The 16,273-nt window shown below is 40.6% G+C and overlaps 1 protein-coding gene across 1 annotated transcript; it reads right to left on the reverse strand.

Moving 5' to 3' along the window:
* Nucleotides 1-4,013: 4,013 nt before the first annotated feature.
* Nucleotides 4,014-12,493, reverse strand: slc13a5b (solute carrier family 13 member 5b). The gene is made up of 12 exons (XM_037121677.1): nt 12,338-12,493; nt 11,272-11,400; nt 11,054-11,190; nt 10,645-10,865; nt 10,381-10,561; nt 10,158-10,280; nt 9,812-10,024; nt 9,604-9,710; nt 9,404-9,525; nt 8,528-8,689; nt 7,261-7,398; nt 4,014-6,178 (listed from the first exon to the last, which is right to left on the reverse strand). Exons 1-12 carry the CDS (start codon nt 12,434-12,436, stop codon nt 6,053-6,055), a joined length of 1,758 nt encoding a protein of 585 aa, XP_036977572.1. The 5' UTR covers nt 12,437-12,493; the 3' UTR covers nt 4,014-6,052.
* Between the last annotated feature and the right edge of the window lie 3,780 nt (nt 12,494-16,273).

The following is a 16,273-nucleotide window of genomic DNA, read 5'->3' on the forward strand; positions in this document are numbered from 1 at the left end:
GACGACAGTCTCCATCTACAGGAGTCCTGACCAGTCACTTTTTGATTTAATAAGCATGGAAATTATCAGATATGCACGGCTGGATTTATCTGCTAAGGCTACGGCTGAAAATTAGCTGTTTGGGCCCCATTAAGATCCAAAACTTCCCTCTTGTCACTACCACTACAACCTAAACTATGACTACAGCTACTACTACCATACCATAGTGACATGGAGGTTAGAGCTCATGTCCATGTACTAGACTGCATAATCAGCTGTTCGAGGTCTGGTTGTTGGTAACGCAATGTGAGGGAATTTTTGGGTTTCTAGCAACGGGCATGTCAGCGTTCATACTGCATTTTCAACAGGAAATGCATTTTACGATCACTTACTGACCACGCAAAAAAAAAAAAAATTGTGATTGAAAATATATCAAGGCTGACCTTAATCTATTCAGAGAACAAGTGCATGAGACAGGGAGAGGCCGAAATAAAGACGACAGGAAGGAAAAGGAACAAGTTCAAACGAAAACTAATTTCTGAGTCAAAATATATCCAGTTTCTCTGACACAAAGACGGTTACTAAATCTCCAAACGACCTCTGGTCTCTCGCCTGGCCACCACTGCCACTCCTCGTCCCGACTCAAAGATCATCTCATATACATGTAATTTGAACGTGACATGACCGGGATTGTAGGAATGTTACACATTCGAAATGCACAAATTTAACGTATCTCTGCATTTGAAGAGATGTACATTTTATTCTGGTGACTGGGCTCCAAATGTTGATCTGTGCAAATCTAATGCTGAGGATACCTTGTTGATTATGAGGTTAAAAAAGTGTAATGATTAACAAAATAATGTGACCAAGGGAAGTGTTGTAAATGTTGAATCTGGTTGGCATGAATATACTATGGCATACAGAGAGCAAAGAATGGCTCTCTGTCCTTTTCTGGAACTTTTTGGATTTTGTCCTGTTGACTTCTGTCCAGAGCTTAATTGGATGCTCGGCTTGCTAACTGAAACCATCTCTACACACAAGTCTTTATGTCCCAGGAAGGATTGATTGTATCAGACAGGCTGCGTATTGTCCTCCTGTAACTGATATAGAAAAGGTGGAAGGCCCATTTGGCTTTCAAAAAGCCCTCCCATCCATGAAAATACATCCAAATGCAACAGGTGGAAGAGACACAAAATGTGCTTTTTGACCTTTTGTGTATCTTGAAAATGCTCTTGACTCCCACAAGTCAGGTAGTCATTTATTAAACCCTCTATCTGCTTACTCAGCAACCAGAAGGCCTAGTTTTCTAATGGTTTAATAGAAATGTGTTTTTGGGTTCACCAGAGGTCTTGTGTATGCAGTGAGCTGCGTGAAACACCAGCAAAGAGAACGACTTGCAGGTTCAATTTCCATCTAAAGCCTTATATTATACAGCCAATAATGGAGGCTATGATACACGAGGATGTGTTTCAATTGGATAATGAGTGGGTGGCTGAGAGGCAGCAAAGGGAGAGAAAGGCACTGTAATTACAAAAGCTTTTTTTCCCCAGTAGGACCCAAGATCATAGTGATCTAAACTGCCCTATGAACCAAACTGCTTGTTAACCACTTTTAAACCATATAACATTTTAATTGTCCAACAGCAGTGATCGCATGATCCTTTCATTTCTTTCTTCCCACTACCTTTGCTGCAGTGTAACAAGTCTGTCTGTCACACGATGCCACCAACATGGTTTCGTGCTGCGTCTGCTGCGGAAACCTTCTGTTTTGTGGGATCCATTATCTCCCAAGACCTGAAGGAGACATCCAACATTGTCTCCATCATCAAAAAAGCCCAGCAGAGCTCCTACGCCAGCTCAGGATGATCAACCTGTTCTCTGCACATTCACCACTGTCTTGTTAGGATCGGACCCCAATCATAACAGGAACAGTTTCCAATGGACAGTCCGGACCGCAGATTCAGGACTTATACATCTGCAGAGTCAGGAGACACAAACGTCCCCATGCTGATGGAAAGTTGGGTGAAGTTTTGTGGTCTGCAAATCGTTTCTGGAGCTTCACAGCAAAACAGTTTTGCAGCATTCTCCTGATCAGCTGAAAAACTTCAAAAACAACAGCAGTAAAAACCCAGTCTGGCATATTCCAAGTGTCTGGAAACCTTAAGGTCCCAAATTGATAGAGAAATGTATCATATTTTTGTCAGTCGTGCAGGAGAATGCTACGAGGCTGTTTTGCTGTGAAGCAGGAAAAATGTTTTTTGTGAACTTTCCATCAGCAATAACTGAACTTGAATGCTTTTGAGGGTGAACTTAACCTTTAAATCAGCCATACAGTGTCAATAACAGTGCAACTGAAGTACACAATTTTCTTTAACACATATTTATCATCTATCATTGTCAAATATAAACCTAAGTACGCTGCAGACATTGTGCATAGAAATGTACAAATGCATATAGCCTACTGCTCATGGCTTTTACACGGTGCTGGTTGACCGCAAGTGCAAATTGGAAGGTGGAGTCACACAACATCTGAACGTGACTGGCACACAACACGAAGAAAATATAGTGTGCCGTCTCACACACGACATCGGGCACAAATATGCACACGACTCCAGTGAACTGAGGTCACTCTTTGTGGACACTGAAAAAAGAATTTTTGTTATGTAACATGATGGGCTTGCACTATTGGAGCGCAGGTTTCTCTACACTGAATGATGGGATTTTGTTTTGTTAATTGCATTTCTTGCGTTTAATTTTTTAACTTCTGGGTTCATTTTTTCTATGATTTATCTGAACATTGTTTGGACCCAAATGTTTTATCTGTCTGTGTCAATTAGATAACTAACTAAATAACAGACATGGGGAGCAATGGAATGCATCTAACAGGATTATGTAATCAGGATACAAAAAAAGGGAACTGTATTCTGTCAAATGTACAAAACAATGTACATCTTATTAAAGAATAATTTAGTTTAGTTACAGATTTACAGATGCAATTGACTGGTAGACATTCTATGACGCTGGTCCTTGTTGCTTTTTATATATGAACAATATACTGTATGCACCATTTTAACACTTGTGTGTGTAGTAGAAGGCCTTCTATCTTTATTTTTACACAACTCCTTTTTTGTTGGTTTTAAGCTGCTTGCTTTAGAAAACAACTTAAAATCCCACATATGTGTACACTTCTGATTTACAGTATTTAAAGATGATGCTCTTCCGTTGCGCTGTAACACATCATTTTCCTGATCATCGCATATACTCCCAGTGTTGTAATAAGGAGGAGTGAGGTCTTTAAATGCAGACATGTGAAATGTCTTCTCTGAGCTCATAATGTTCATGACGCACGACAACGGCAGACAATAACTGCCTTGACCGTTGGCTCACGCAGTTTTGGCAAAAGGACAATGACAGAGAGCTCATGGCTACATACATAAGGTGTGTCCTTTCAGTCCAGGATTACTGTGGCTTTCCACACTGTGTTTACTGGATTATACTGGCTTTGGGCACGAGACAAGAAGTCACTGAGCAAGAAGCCAAGAAACACGTGTGCACTTTGAAACACAGGTAATTGTCATGTGAAGTTGAGAAAGAGCCGACTGCTGATGAAAGTGGGATCATTTTGTTGTGGATGACACTAAAGGATGACAATGCTGTTTTTAACTGCTTAGACTGAGTTGTCTTTTGACCTACTTCATCAAAGCCTTATATTTGTTTTAAAGTCTTTAACAGACTATAAATAATCCTGCTATAAACCAAGAGCTTACATTTTAAACCAACTTTTGTCTGCATGACTCAATGACTAACTAAAAAAAGAATAAATTTGTCAGTCTGTCTTTTGTTCTATCAAACCAGAGTATGTAGAGGCAATGACACAAGAGAGAAGCACTAAACTCAATATATTAAAACTCATGTCTTTTTTAATTTTTATAGTTACAGGCCGAGAAAATAGTGTTTATGACAGCAGAAAAGATACTTTATTCACCATTTTCCTAGTACAAAAGTCTTGCAATTGAAAACAAAAAAATACAGATCGGTTCTTAAATATCACTTTATTACAATTCAGACAGAATTCATTATTGGAGTGAGACATTTCGTAAGTCAGCATAAAATGTATTGATCAAAATGTGTTTACAGTACAATAAGTCAAGGCACATAGGTTTGTTGTTTTGAAGTGACAATACATTTCAAAGGTCAACTGGTACTGGAACAACTCCTGATACATCAATATATATGTCAATACAGGGGTCGCTCAAGGGAGTGGAAGTATTTCTTTACTTGTTGTCAAGGGTCAGCTGTACTGCACTTGTTAGTCCTATCTATTAATACCAAAAGGGCAAACCTGCAAAACAGCCTTTGTCACGTGCATACAAAAAAGGTGTCCAGCCCTGGATAGCAGTGGTGGAAGAAGAATTTAGATTTTTTTTTTTTTTTTTTTTTTTTTTTTTTTTAACAGAAGTAGCAACAACACAATGTAAAAAAAAAACAGTTGATCAAAAGATTTGCATTAAATTTACTTAAAGGTGTTATTTGTAAAATATGGCAAGAATCTGGAGGTGGCTCCAAAAATGTGGTGCAACCAACAACAACTGCTGCTCTTTGCTAGCTATCTTTGTAGGTAGCTAACTGCCGTTAACTAATTAGCTCATGGTTCAGTTGTCTGTGGAGCCAGTTGACCTAGAGTTTGCCTAGACCAGGATCTCAGATTTCAGGGGAAGTCCTAACTGGCGATGGGGCTCAGCTCAACAAGGTTAAGCAGCCTGAGATTGAACAGTGCTGGACAATGAACTGGGACTGAACACAGCCTTTCAAGATCGTCAACAGGTCAGTTTGAGGACAGGGGCTACAGTACAGAAGCGATTTACATCAGCTCTGCGATTGTGGAAAGACAAACCAAGACTGTCAGTGAGTTTTATTTTGTTCATGTCAAGTTTGAATGACGTGTGTTTAACAGTGAGTTTATAAGGCAATTAAGATCATCTTAGTTCCATTAATGAGAAAAACTTGAATTCAGAAGATGAATGGTTATTTTTTTTTTCTTTTACGGTTAAGTAAGGAACAGAATATTTCATTTCTTGGCATTTGAAGGTTTCATTTGTTCCTATATGTTTGGGGTTATCAAACTATAGCATCTTTCTGGTGCAAAGTGACATTATGTGATAAAACAGAGCTGAGGTTAGCTGGTTAGAATGCTAACTTTTAAGTCTTTGACATAAGGGGGATCATATTAGTTCTTTTTTAAAGTGTTTTAAAACCAAACTTCTGAGTACAGCTTTTGACACAAGAATGTATACATAGTAAATGTACTCTTCAGGAAGCTGAGATGCTTTTGTGTTACAGGAAATGTTATTGGATTACTATTTTACAGACGTGAAATTAAGTGGTTGGAATGGGGCTAATTTGTATGCGGTTGGATCATTTAATCTATAACCATACATACTTATTATCTTAATATGAAAAGTAACTAGAAACTACAGCTATTAAATAAATGTAGTCGAGCAAAGAGGACAATATTTCCCTCCTGAAATGTAGTGGATTAAAAGCAGAGGTGGAAGAAGTAAAGTACCTTAAAAATGTACTGAAGTGCATCACATTATGTTTGTTATACCTTACATCTCATTGCTAATAAGATATGGCTACATATAACTTCGTAAAAAAATTCTAATAACTCAGCACGCTTGAATAGCGCTTCCTGTGATTTACTTTGTTCAAAAAGAGTGGACTTGAATGTTTTTCCTAGAATTGGCTGCTTGGGAGTATTATAAAGTCTCTCTATTTGAAGATATAAATAATTTGAAGTGTAACGTCATTACTATACAATGCTAATAAAACAGAAAGATTTTGATTTTTCAACTTCTCCTCTCCCAATCATGTAGATCACCACTTTCTTTTCCAAGCAAGACTCGGGTGTCAATGAAAACAAGCCTTGAGGGGCTTGTGTTCTTAGCAGCAGTCGGATGCATGCGGTCCAGCGCATGGTCCTGTGCTTATGCTCTGACCAGAGGTCTTTGTCTGGCACCTGTGGATAAGGAGGGCAGGGTGTGCATGGATCATCTTCTGTGGCAGAACCATGCTCACACCCCGGTGGCGTTAGCCCAGCTTGGGAAGGTGCTCAGGTCAAACATGGCCTTGCCCCAGCTGTTGATGGCCAGTGTTATACAAAGGATGCCAATGATGTTCATGACTATTCCTGTCCTGGCCTGAGGGAAAGGAAGAGCGAGTATTGATGTTAAAGCAACAACAGGATTGGGAAATACTTGTTTTCTTATTGAAAGTTGGACGCAAACATTGATATGAATGTTAGCTTAGCATAAAGAATTGAAAAGTAGGCAAACAGCTAGCTTTGGTATGTCCAGAGAATCTGCCAGCCAGTACTTTTAAACCTTGCAACTCAATGCACAGTATGTAGTTTCTGTCACTAGAGGTCTCTTAATCAAAACAAAGCAACAGTAGCGTAGGATCATGGGAGCTGTAGTCTTCATTGTTAGACAACCACCATTGCAGATGAAAATCTATCTACGTGAGTCAGGGACAAATGTGCATTAACAAGATAATGTATCAAAGTTTTATTGATATTATCTGTCAGTTGATGACTTTCTTCCTAACTCCCTGACTCACTTCTGGAAGTTATGTCGACAGCTAGGCGAGTTAAATTACAGGTTTTTGGGTTTCAACATTGTTGTATAGGTTAAATTGCATTTTCAGACATTTGAATGCAGAAATGTTACATATCATATCATGTCATCTGAATGTTAAAATGTCAGGTTGCATTATGTGCAAGACTATTTTTCATTTTCACATACTAAAACCCTATTTAACAACCACCACAACCTTTTGCTTTTACCCCTCTGGTTTTGTAGGAATTATGCAAACTAGAGTGCTGTTGTTGAATACTGAATTTTAAGGTTTACAGATGCTAATAGGCAGGACTTGTTATTTTTTGTCAGGCCAGCTATTTCCTTGTTTATAGTACGTAAAGCAAACTGTCTGGTGGTGGCAGCTTCATAAACTAAATCTTCTTTATCTAAATCTTTCTTATCAAATTCAAGAAAGCAAATAACCTATGTTTTTGTGTGTATGTGTGTGTGTGTGTGTGTGTGTGTGTGTGTGTGTGTGTGTGTGTGTGTGTGTTTTTTTTTTTTTCACTGTCTCAGGTTACAACTGCAAGTGACTCTAAGCCCACATGTTACACTCACAGTGTAAGGGTTGCCCCAAAGTGACAACTTTGCCTGTTCAACATATAATTTTCAGAATAAACCCAACAAACCACTGCCATACTCACCATGTCAGCAACTTTGAGGTACCCGTATGAGAAGACTATAGCGTTTGGAGGCGTTGCAACAGGCAGCATGAAGGCAAAAGAGGCACTCAGTGTACAAGGCACCATGACGTACAGTGGATTGATCCCAATGGACTGAGACTGCAAAATGACACAGAAAGCATCAACAGTCTGAGACATGGATGAACATAGCCTTGATAACAAAATGCTCCACCTCCGACATTTGGCTATTTTTCTGCCGCTGTAATCACTGACTCATAACTCAGAGTGAAATGTGTGCAATTCTGTGTGGAGAGAAAACTCTCATTAGGTGGGTGTAATTAAGATGTAATTCCTGCAAGCTTGGGGCTGAGTCATGATATCTAAAATAGAAAAGCACTACATATGTAGCGATAATGGCAGACTTCTAAGTTGCAGAAAACATTACTCTGGAATTTGCTGCTGAATTACATATCCCGCAGCGCAGCAAGCTTACAAGTGCACAGTAATTTCTGTTTCTCAAAATAAACAAAGGGGTGAAAAGACAAACTTTATAGTTAGTCTTATTTAAACTGTGAGCCGTAAATCAGGTCACTGCGATGACAGTGTTTTGTCTTGTCTGATGTCTTTTGTTTAAATCAAGTGAGAAAGACTCACTTGACAGGATGACACATATGGTGACACACCGCAAGCCATGACTACCACCAAGTGTCATCTCCCCACTTTCAGCTGCATGTAACTGATCAGATGTTCTTTTTTTCCCTCTCTCTTTCTACCTCTATTTTCACACGGGGGTTGGACATCCTTGCGAAACCCACTTGGCTTCATTCTCCATAAATGTCCCACTGAATACCCCTGCTTGGCACTGTCTTTCACAACCCAGCTTTGGCGTTCTCTCGAGTGCTCGACCAGCGGGCACAGCAATGCCATTCTTCAGCGGCAGCGGGGTGGGCAGCATTACAAGGCACTGGACTGAATTGGTGTCTTTGGCAGCTTATTAATGGGAGGAGGGGCCCGGGGAAGGGGACCAAACATATTCAGCCTGAATGACCAACTAGATGGGTAACCAAACAAGGGAAAATAGGCCGGCTCCCACTGGGAGTAGTTTCAATGCTGGACTCCAATTGGGGAAATGAGTTCAAAAGAACTTACACTACGGAGCACTTCACCTCACTGAACCACTGCTACCCAAACATAATTGTCCGCCTCCTGTAGTCTGAGACTCTGCTCCTGTTTTTTTTTTTTTTTTTTCATCAGACACATTTTACTCTCTCTTTCTCTCACAACTTACCATTGAAGCTAAGACAGGTAGGAAGAGCGTCGCAGTGGCCACATTACTGGTGCACTCGGTGAAGGTAGCAATCAGCAGGCATAAGATGATAGCAATTGCCCAGGGAGGGATGTTTTGCAGTGGAGTCATTTGATCTCCCATCCACTTTGAGAGTCCTGATTCCTACGGAGATGTACATAATATACATAGACAGGGTGAGTCTCTTCTGGAAGTGTACACAGTATTCATCTAAACAGCTGAGTTGACATTTGCTCATTTACTGTGAGTGTACTGTAATTAAGGTTTGTGTGTCATAAGCAGTAGCCTTTAAAATGTTACTCACGTGCCAGCTGCAGCATAAAAAAAGCAAGATGAATTAAACAAAAGCAAAATATTCAAGAGGCGCTTTGTATTTGCGGAGAAGAAATTCAAACTCCAAATACAAATTGAATTTATTACCTTACTTCATCTAATTTACTTGTTCATTTTGAGACAATCGGTTAACTTAATTTTTTAAAATAAAATCAACTTTTTATTATTTACAGTGTACAGCAAAGCAAATGGTAATTAGTGAGTCTGATTCTGATCAAACTGGATTTCCCTTGTGTATGAGCATTTTTAATCCAGTGCCGGAGTTAATGACTCCGCCACTAACAATAAAAACCACTATATAGGAAGGTACTCACACAACGTAAATACATTGAATAGCTTCTTCTGAAAAATATCAACTTAAATAGTATAGAAGAAGAGGATTTGATGTCATGAAAATATTTTGCACAACCAGCCATGAAGCCAGCACCACACTTCATCCTTTGGAGACATTATTAATCATACCATACTGTGGGCAAGCTCCCAGTCCAGCTTCACATTAACATTGTGAGTGTCAGCGTCACTTACCTCACTGCCTTTGGCCAAAGCAAAACCTCCTCCAAGAAGAAGCACAATGCCCCAAGGTAACTTCTTTTGGGCAACTTTCCAGGTGAGCAGAGGTGGAGTTGGGCCAGCAGCTTGATGGGGTGCTACAAAACCATTAAATTCAATGTCAGTATCATGACTTTATGACATGTGATCTGAACTCCCCCAGACTGATGGCTCACCTGTGTCAAAACTCTGAGTCCTCCTCAGACAGAAACGTGGGGGTTTAGAGGGCAGAACAAAGAGAAGGACGGCAATGAAGATTGCCACTGTGGCGTCTGTCACGTACCTGAGGAGTGAACAAATGTAGTTAAGATATGAAAGTGTTCTCAGAGTGGATCTTTAACAGACATTTGGTGAAGAATTAGATGAACACTTTTGTCTACACACTCTGCTTGGGAGTTGAAGATCTCTGTGGCCCAGCCGTGGACGAACCCGGGGTCCCTTGAGAACCACAACACCACCAGCAGAATGAAGAGAGCTAGGACATTTATCTCTCCAAACGACATGGGCCCCAGCAAACGATGCTGCTCACGGATCACGTTATAGGCGGCGATGTCCTTCTCTGTCTTCACGGCCCCACAGCCCCAGGTCTTCTTGAAGCTGGAGGGATTGCATGGGAAAAATCTTTGTGTCACCTCGGCACTCAAAAACACTCCTGACGCGGTAAAAAGTTTCTTGATGTTGAGTCAAGTCTCTGTCAGTATAATTAGGCTTTAACCATCACCAAACTCACTTGAATCCCATGAAGACAAACTGCAGCCAAAGCCAGGCCAGCGTGAGCATGAGGATCATGTTGGGGAAAGCAAAGCCAAACCAGGAGGCAAAGTTAATCACATCTCCGTTTTGAGGGAAGAGTCTGAGGAAAACAACAAAAGGGATTTTAAAAAAAAAAGGTATTTTTGGAACAAGACTGAGGGCTATAACGTGACTACATAATGCCTTGAGAAAACACTCACTGGTTCATCTGGCCCATGAGCACCAGATTGGGGCCGGTTCCTGTCAGTGTGGCAGTTCCTCCAATGCTGGCAGCGTAACAAACACACAGGGTCATTCCTTTACACATTTTCCGCCTCTCTGCTGCCTCATTAAGCCTTGTAGCCTCCACTGTGGCATCTAAGAAAGTCACCACCGTCGAGCCTTCAAACAAAGAGCATGGGATGAAAAGAGCTGTGTGTTTTTCAGCGCCAAACAGACTCTGCTCGAAGGTGACCGTGTCTCACCTTGTCCGTCACTCTGTTTCTCTGTCTGTGGAGGCTGTTTGCTGTCAGCGTCTGACGTCTGGACCTCCTCGTCCGAGCTGAGGATCTGCGGTATCTCCCCCTCAGTGTTGTTGAGCTGCTCCAGCACTGCTTGGACAATGGGCACCATCATGGCCGTGGTTGCCGTGTTACTGATCCACATGGACAGGAAGGCTGTCACACCCATGAAACCCAACATCAAACTGCAAGGAAGATAATAATAATAATAAAAAAACACTGTTAGTGGCCTTGGCTTGGAAGAGGTGGGCCCTTTATGTACTCTCTTATCTATATCAGCTGTTTCTGAAGTCGTAGTTGATAAGATATGCTTCAGGAATGTAAATCATGAAAGAGAGAGTCTGCTGTGGAGGTGTGCGTCTGAGCCACTCACAGCGCTGGACGCACGCCGACTAAGAGCAGCACCCTCAAGGCGATGCGCTTGTGCAGGTTCCAGTGCTCCACGGCGACTGCCACCATCAGTCCCCCCACAAACAACAGGTTGGTGTCCTTCAGGTACTGCATGCACACCTGAGACAGCACACAGAGTCAGACGCGTGTCAGCAGAAATTCCTCCCGACCGAGCAAAACTCCTGCAGGTATTCTACTTACGTCTTTGGACTGCATGATGCCAAACAAGGGGAAAAGGAGGGCCGGGAGGAGAGCCGTCACGGCCAGCGGCAGGACCTCGGTGCACCAGTAAACCGCCATCAGGATGATCACATAGGCGCATTCTGCCTCCTGCGTAAAAGGATCAAGAGCCATGCAAGGTGTAAAAACAGTTTCAGGGAGCGGTGTTACATAATCTTAATGGGATGTTATTATGGTTCAAAGGGTAAAGATAAGTGCGCTTGTTGTTCTATTGTTTTTGGTCACCTGCCTGATCATTTGCCAAGAAGATCACAGCTCTGAGCTCTACAAACACCCCCTTTAAGTATTATTATAACATGACATGTTCCTTTGTCACTTTTATTGCCCTGCAGCCTGTGTTATTAAGACGTTTGAAGCATTGTTTCAGCCCAAAGAGTGCATTTTAAATCCTTTTGTCGTCGGTTTTTGCGGGCAAACAATACAAGTTTGAGACCGCTCTTTCTGTCAGCCTTTGTTCATGGCTGCAGTCTGCAGTCTATCATAACATGCGTACATGCCTGTGTGCATCTCTTCTGTGTCACATGTGTGTTCCCACGCTGGACGTGACCCTTCACGTAGACAACAAGGAGCTAAAACAACAGGACCTCAGAGAGCCTCAGCCTCAGGCAACACTGCACAGATCGCATGCGATTTGCTCCAGAGTGCGCTGCGCACTTGTGGGCAGCATCAACAGGTGCAGGAGAGCACAGATCATACTCATTCATTAAAAAAAAAAAAAAAAAAACCTCGTGGGAAAAAAAAAAATGTCAGTGGCGCGCTGAATTAATGTGCGCGGCAAATTCTCTCATGTGTTAGAAGTGCGTGAACGCCGAATGGGACGTTTTAATTAAACTTTATAAAAGTAAATTAAAGACATTCTGAGTGCGCATGTTGCCAACAAACAAACAAACCAATCAGAGATGCAACGTTTCTATTAATTTTACGCCTAAATCGCCAAGAAATGTCGTTTTTTTTTCACCCCCCTACTTTTCCAACACTGTGACAAAGTTAAATTGAATCTATTGTCTCTTCCACATCATTTACATACCGAGGTCCCGATCACCAGAGGCAGTGGAAGAAGAAGAAGCGGAGCTGAGAAGAGGATAAGCTCATTCTTAACAGAGCGGAGATATTTGAAGAATGCCATCCTGGAGGAAAACGGAGAAAAGGAGGCTTTCGCACCGTGGATCGCGCTTTTTGAGGCAGAGGAGAGGAGGAGGGGAGGAGGAGGAGGAGGAGGAGGGGGAGTCAGCAGATAAAGATAAAGGAGAGAGAGAGAGGGTGAGAGAGAGAGAGCGAGAGGGAGAGAAAGAGGGAGAGGGGCGAATCACAAAGAAAAGAGAGAGAGAGAAACAAAAGAGCTGAGAGATTATTTCTCAGAATCAACGCAAAAGTTTCTCCCACATCATCAGTGAATCTCCAAAATGATCTAAAAAAAAATCAAATTGTCTCCTTGAGTAATTATTAATGACTCAACTGCTGCAAAGTTGATAAAAAGTTGATAAAAAGTTGAGGAGCTTGAGGTTCCTGGAGCAGCCAGACCACATTGACAGGTGCATACCATTTTAAACCATTACTTCATTCATTTATAGATTTTTCCAGTTGTGATTGTTAAAGGACTGCCTGCAGTGAGCTTAGTTGTGTTTGTTTGTAAGCCCCCTTGGATAAAGATCATGCGGATACCTCTTGCATCAGATCAGACTGATACTAGTTAGTCAGTGATTCACTGTAACATGAAGTCATTTTTAATTCGAAAAGGATTTCAGTAGTCTGGATTTCTGCGGAAGAACTAATGTAAGAGAAAAGTCAAAGCTCATATGACTACACAGGGGTGGTCATTTGCATCATTGCTGCTCCACCTTATTATTTTGGTTGACCAGCAGTGGAGCAGTGAATTTAAGTAATCTTCGGTAAGTATTACATTTATCTTAAAAAAAAAAAAAAAAAGATGACAAGCTATGGCCTTCATCTGAATTTTCACAATAGTGAGGTCATGAGACCAGATTTAGTGATTTACTGTATATCTTTTAGTGCATGCAAAAGGTCTTAAAGTTAAGGAGGTTAAAGTTCGCACCAACAGAAGCTCCTCACTCCCACAGAAAACACGGTCCCTTAAACACATCATCAGTAAACCCCACCTTTACATATGTGACTTTGTGACATCATGCTACATCACAATGTCACAGAATCACGAATTGTGTTTTTGAGCATTAACGCATGTAAACCTATTCAAGTAGTAAAACAAAACAAAATTATGAACCTGAAAATAAGCATATTATGTCTCCTTTAACAATAAATGTTATCACGTGTGTTGGGGAATAATTAAATTGAAATGTCTTTTTAAACAAAGTATTTAAAGGCCTAAAAAATATGTCAGTCAGTTGGTAGGTGTCAAGCATCGTAACTACAAGCTAGTGAAAGTATATACCAACTCTCCACCCTCAATGATAGAAGACGTTTGAGTTTCCGGACCGTTAATTGGAACAAATGTGTTGCGATTCAACTGTGTATAAGTAAATGGATAATGTGTTGGCTGCTATTGTTGTAGGACGGTAACATAATTATAGGCAGGCATAAACTGTACATACTTATGGTAGTTTCTTAAATAAACACAATCAAGGAGTAAGTCACTACAATATAATCTGCCCTGTCACTGTAAGGACAGGGCAGATTAGGAGTGAAGGAGTTCACAACACAATGTTGCATATTCTGAGAGATAAGCTTACAATGTCTCCTCTTGTCTTTGCCAAATTTAAAAAAATGCTGCAACTGAGCCACTGCCATTACAAGACTTTTGTGTCTGCATCAAATTGCTTGAATTCTGTGCACTAGTTGAGAAATTACACTACACAATTATATCAATGTATAGTTTCCTCTCCTCTCCCTCTGTGTTTTCTGCTCAGCACCCTTCAGCCTGTCTGTGTGCTTGACCACAAAACTACAGCCTTTCCAGTGCCCACTATCACTGTGAGTTTGTCAGTTTCAATCAGATGTAAGAACGGGTCACTAAACTGTAAAATGGATTGTCACATTGTGCTGTGATAGATTCGCAACACTGAAATAAACATTAGCGTGGGTTTTTTTTTAAGTCCCACAACTACCCTGGATTTAAATGAGATATATACTCGTCTTCAGTATCATAATTTTATTTTGGGTTATTACTAAGACAAGTTTACAGGCTTTAATGCTCAATAAACACATCAGTTTTCTCATTATCATCCAGCGCTGCAGCTGTTTTAGCTCCTGTCTCTTTAAAGCCCCGCCAGGTCCGCTCTGATTGGTTAGCTCACAACAACAGATGAGCAGGTGTGCTGAATGAATTTTTACATGCCAAGCTATCGTAAGATATTGTCTGGTTTACATCGTCTTTCTCAACATTAAGTCACCACACCAACATGTTATATATATGAATAAACAAAAAGTGCAAACCACAATTCAATCAGACACCGTTACCAATGCAGCTGTTGAGTGGGTAGTCTTTAAAATGATGTACTATCACAGTCTTATACTTCATTAGTTTTATGACAAACGTCAACTTTCTCAAGTTTAAAATAATATTCATATATATATAAATTGAAACTGAATAACATCCAACAGGAAACACTGGGAACAGAAGATTATTTCTCTCTCTTTATTCACTAACATACGTATTTTTTCCAGAATATGGTCCCATGGTGGTCCACCTAGAGGGGCGTGACTCTGTTCTCCACAGGTCTCCTTTAAATCAAACCCTGCAGGGTCCGTGTGAGTTGGTTTGTGGTTGCTACTTTTTCTCAATTCAAGCGCTTATTTCACAGCACAGTATACATTTTGCTCTTTGGTTCAAATTACAGTATTCACCAGTCAGAGAATGAAATTATCTTTGGCACACAACTGAAAAAAAAAGTCTTTTGGTTGTTTGCTTGGTGAACTGAAGGCTCAGAAATCTTTTTGAGTCTTTTTAAAAATCCTCTTTCATGCGGCTTTTTCATTGCTTTGGCTACCTGGCAGCACTCTGCCGACCAAAAACTAATCCTTCCCTCAGCCCAGGACCTAACTTCTCACCAGACACACACACTGACAGAAAAAATAAAATTGTTGGCGGAGATAATACAGCGAGAAGAAACAACTTTAATGGATCTTGCTGGATTAAGACAACATAAGACTTGGTTTCAGCACTAAACATAGTGCTGGAAACACATTAGCGCTTTAAAAAATGATTAAGTTGTAATAAAAGCTTTTAAATATGTCCTTTCTTGTTTGACAGGTTTTCTTATACGTGTGCCTGGATTACCTTCTGGTCTTTTTATAGTACTCACTCTCTATGTTTTCTAAGAACACATGACACCATTTTTTTAATCTACACTGTATGACAGAACAACCGGTCATCTCTCTTCTATTGGCACTTTTAGATTGAACTCTGCGCACTTTTGAGTTGTTAAAGGTCATTAAAGGTCACCTCATCAGCTCGTCTGTTGACTTTATGAAATGACACATTATTTCGAATGATGTGGTACAATACAACACTATTTATTGCAAAGCTACTATAATGCATGTGTTTCATTATGTCCTTTGTGTCCTGTGAGATCAGGCCAATTGCAGTGAGTGCCTATAAACCAAAACCAACATTGTGCTTTGGGATATAAAACACATTCAGCCTGGCAGCGCTATAAAACTACTAAGAGCGGAGCTAAGAGAAGGACACAATCTGCCGAGCCAAGGAATGTCATGTTCTTTGGCTGTGTCTTTTCTGTAAAAGTGCTGACAGTAATTATGTTGCATTGGCGGTACGCTGAAATGAGAGAAGCTTTTCATTTGCGTCCCTGTAATTGTGAATCTACAAACCACTGTGGGATTTCAACATTCATGACTCTAGACTAATTCTTTTAAGAATTTCAAAGACACGCAAAAGCTGTTATAATCAGGACAGGTCATTTGTAGAGTTCTGACAATAATTGCCTGAATTCTTTTTGTTTTTTCTTATGAGTGTTGTCTGCAAATTTTG

The sequence above is a fragment of the Acanthopagrus latus genome, chromosome 2 (assembly GCF_904848185.1).
Source record: "Acanthopagrus latus isolate v.2019 chromosome 2, fAcaLat1.1, whole genome shotgun sequence".
In the NCBI taxonomy this organism is placed as follows: domain Eukaryota; kingdom Metazoa; phylum Chordata; class Actinopteri; order Spariformes; family Sparidae; genus Acanthopagrus; species Acanthopagrus latus.

Coding starts and splice junctions, on each gene's coding strand:
- slc13a5b (XM_037121677.1), bottom strand. CDS start 12,436: ATGGCATTCTTCAAATATCTCCGCTCTGTTAAGAATGAGCTTATCCTC. Junction 10,866..11,053: donor GTCGGCGTGCGTCCAGCGCT/GTGAGTGGCTCA, acceptor TCTTCCTTGCAG/TTTGATGTTGGGTTTCATGG. Junction 8,690..9,403: donor CTTTGGCCAAAGGCAGTGAG/GTAAGTGACGCT, acceptor ACATCTCCGTAG/GAATCAGGACTCTCAAAGTG.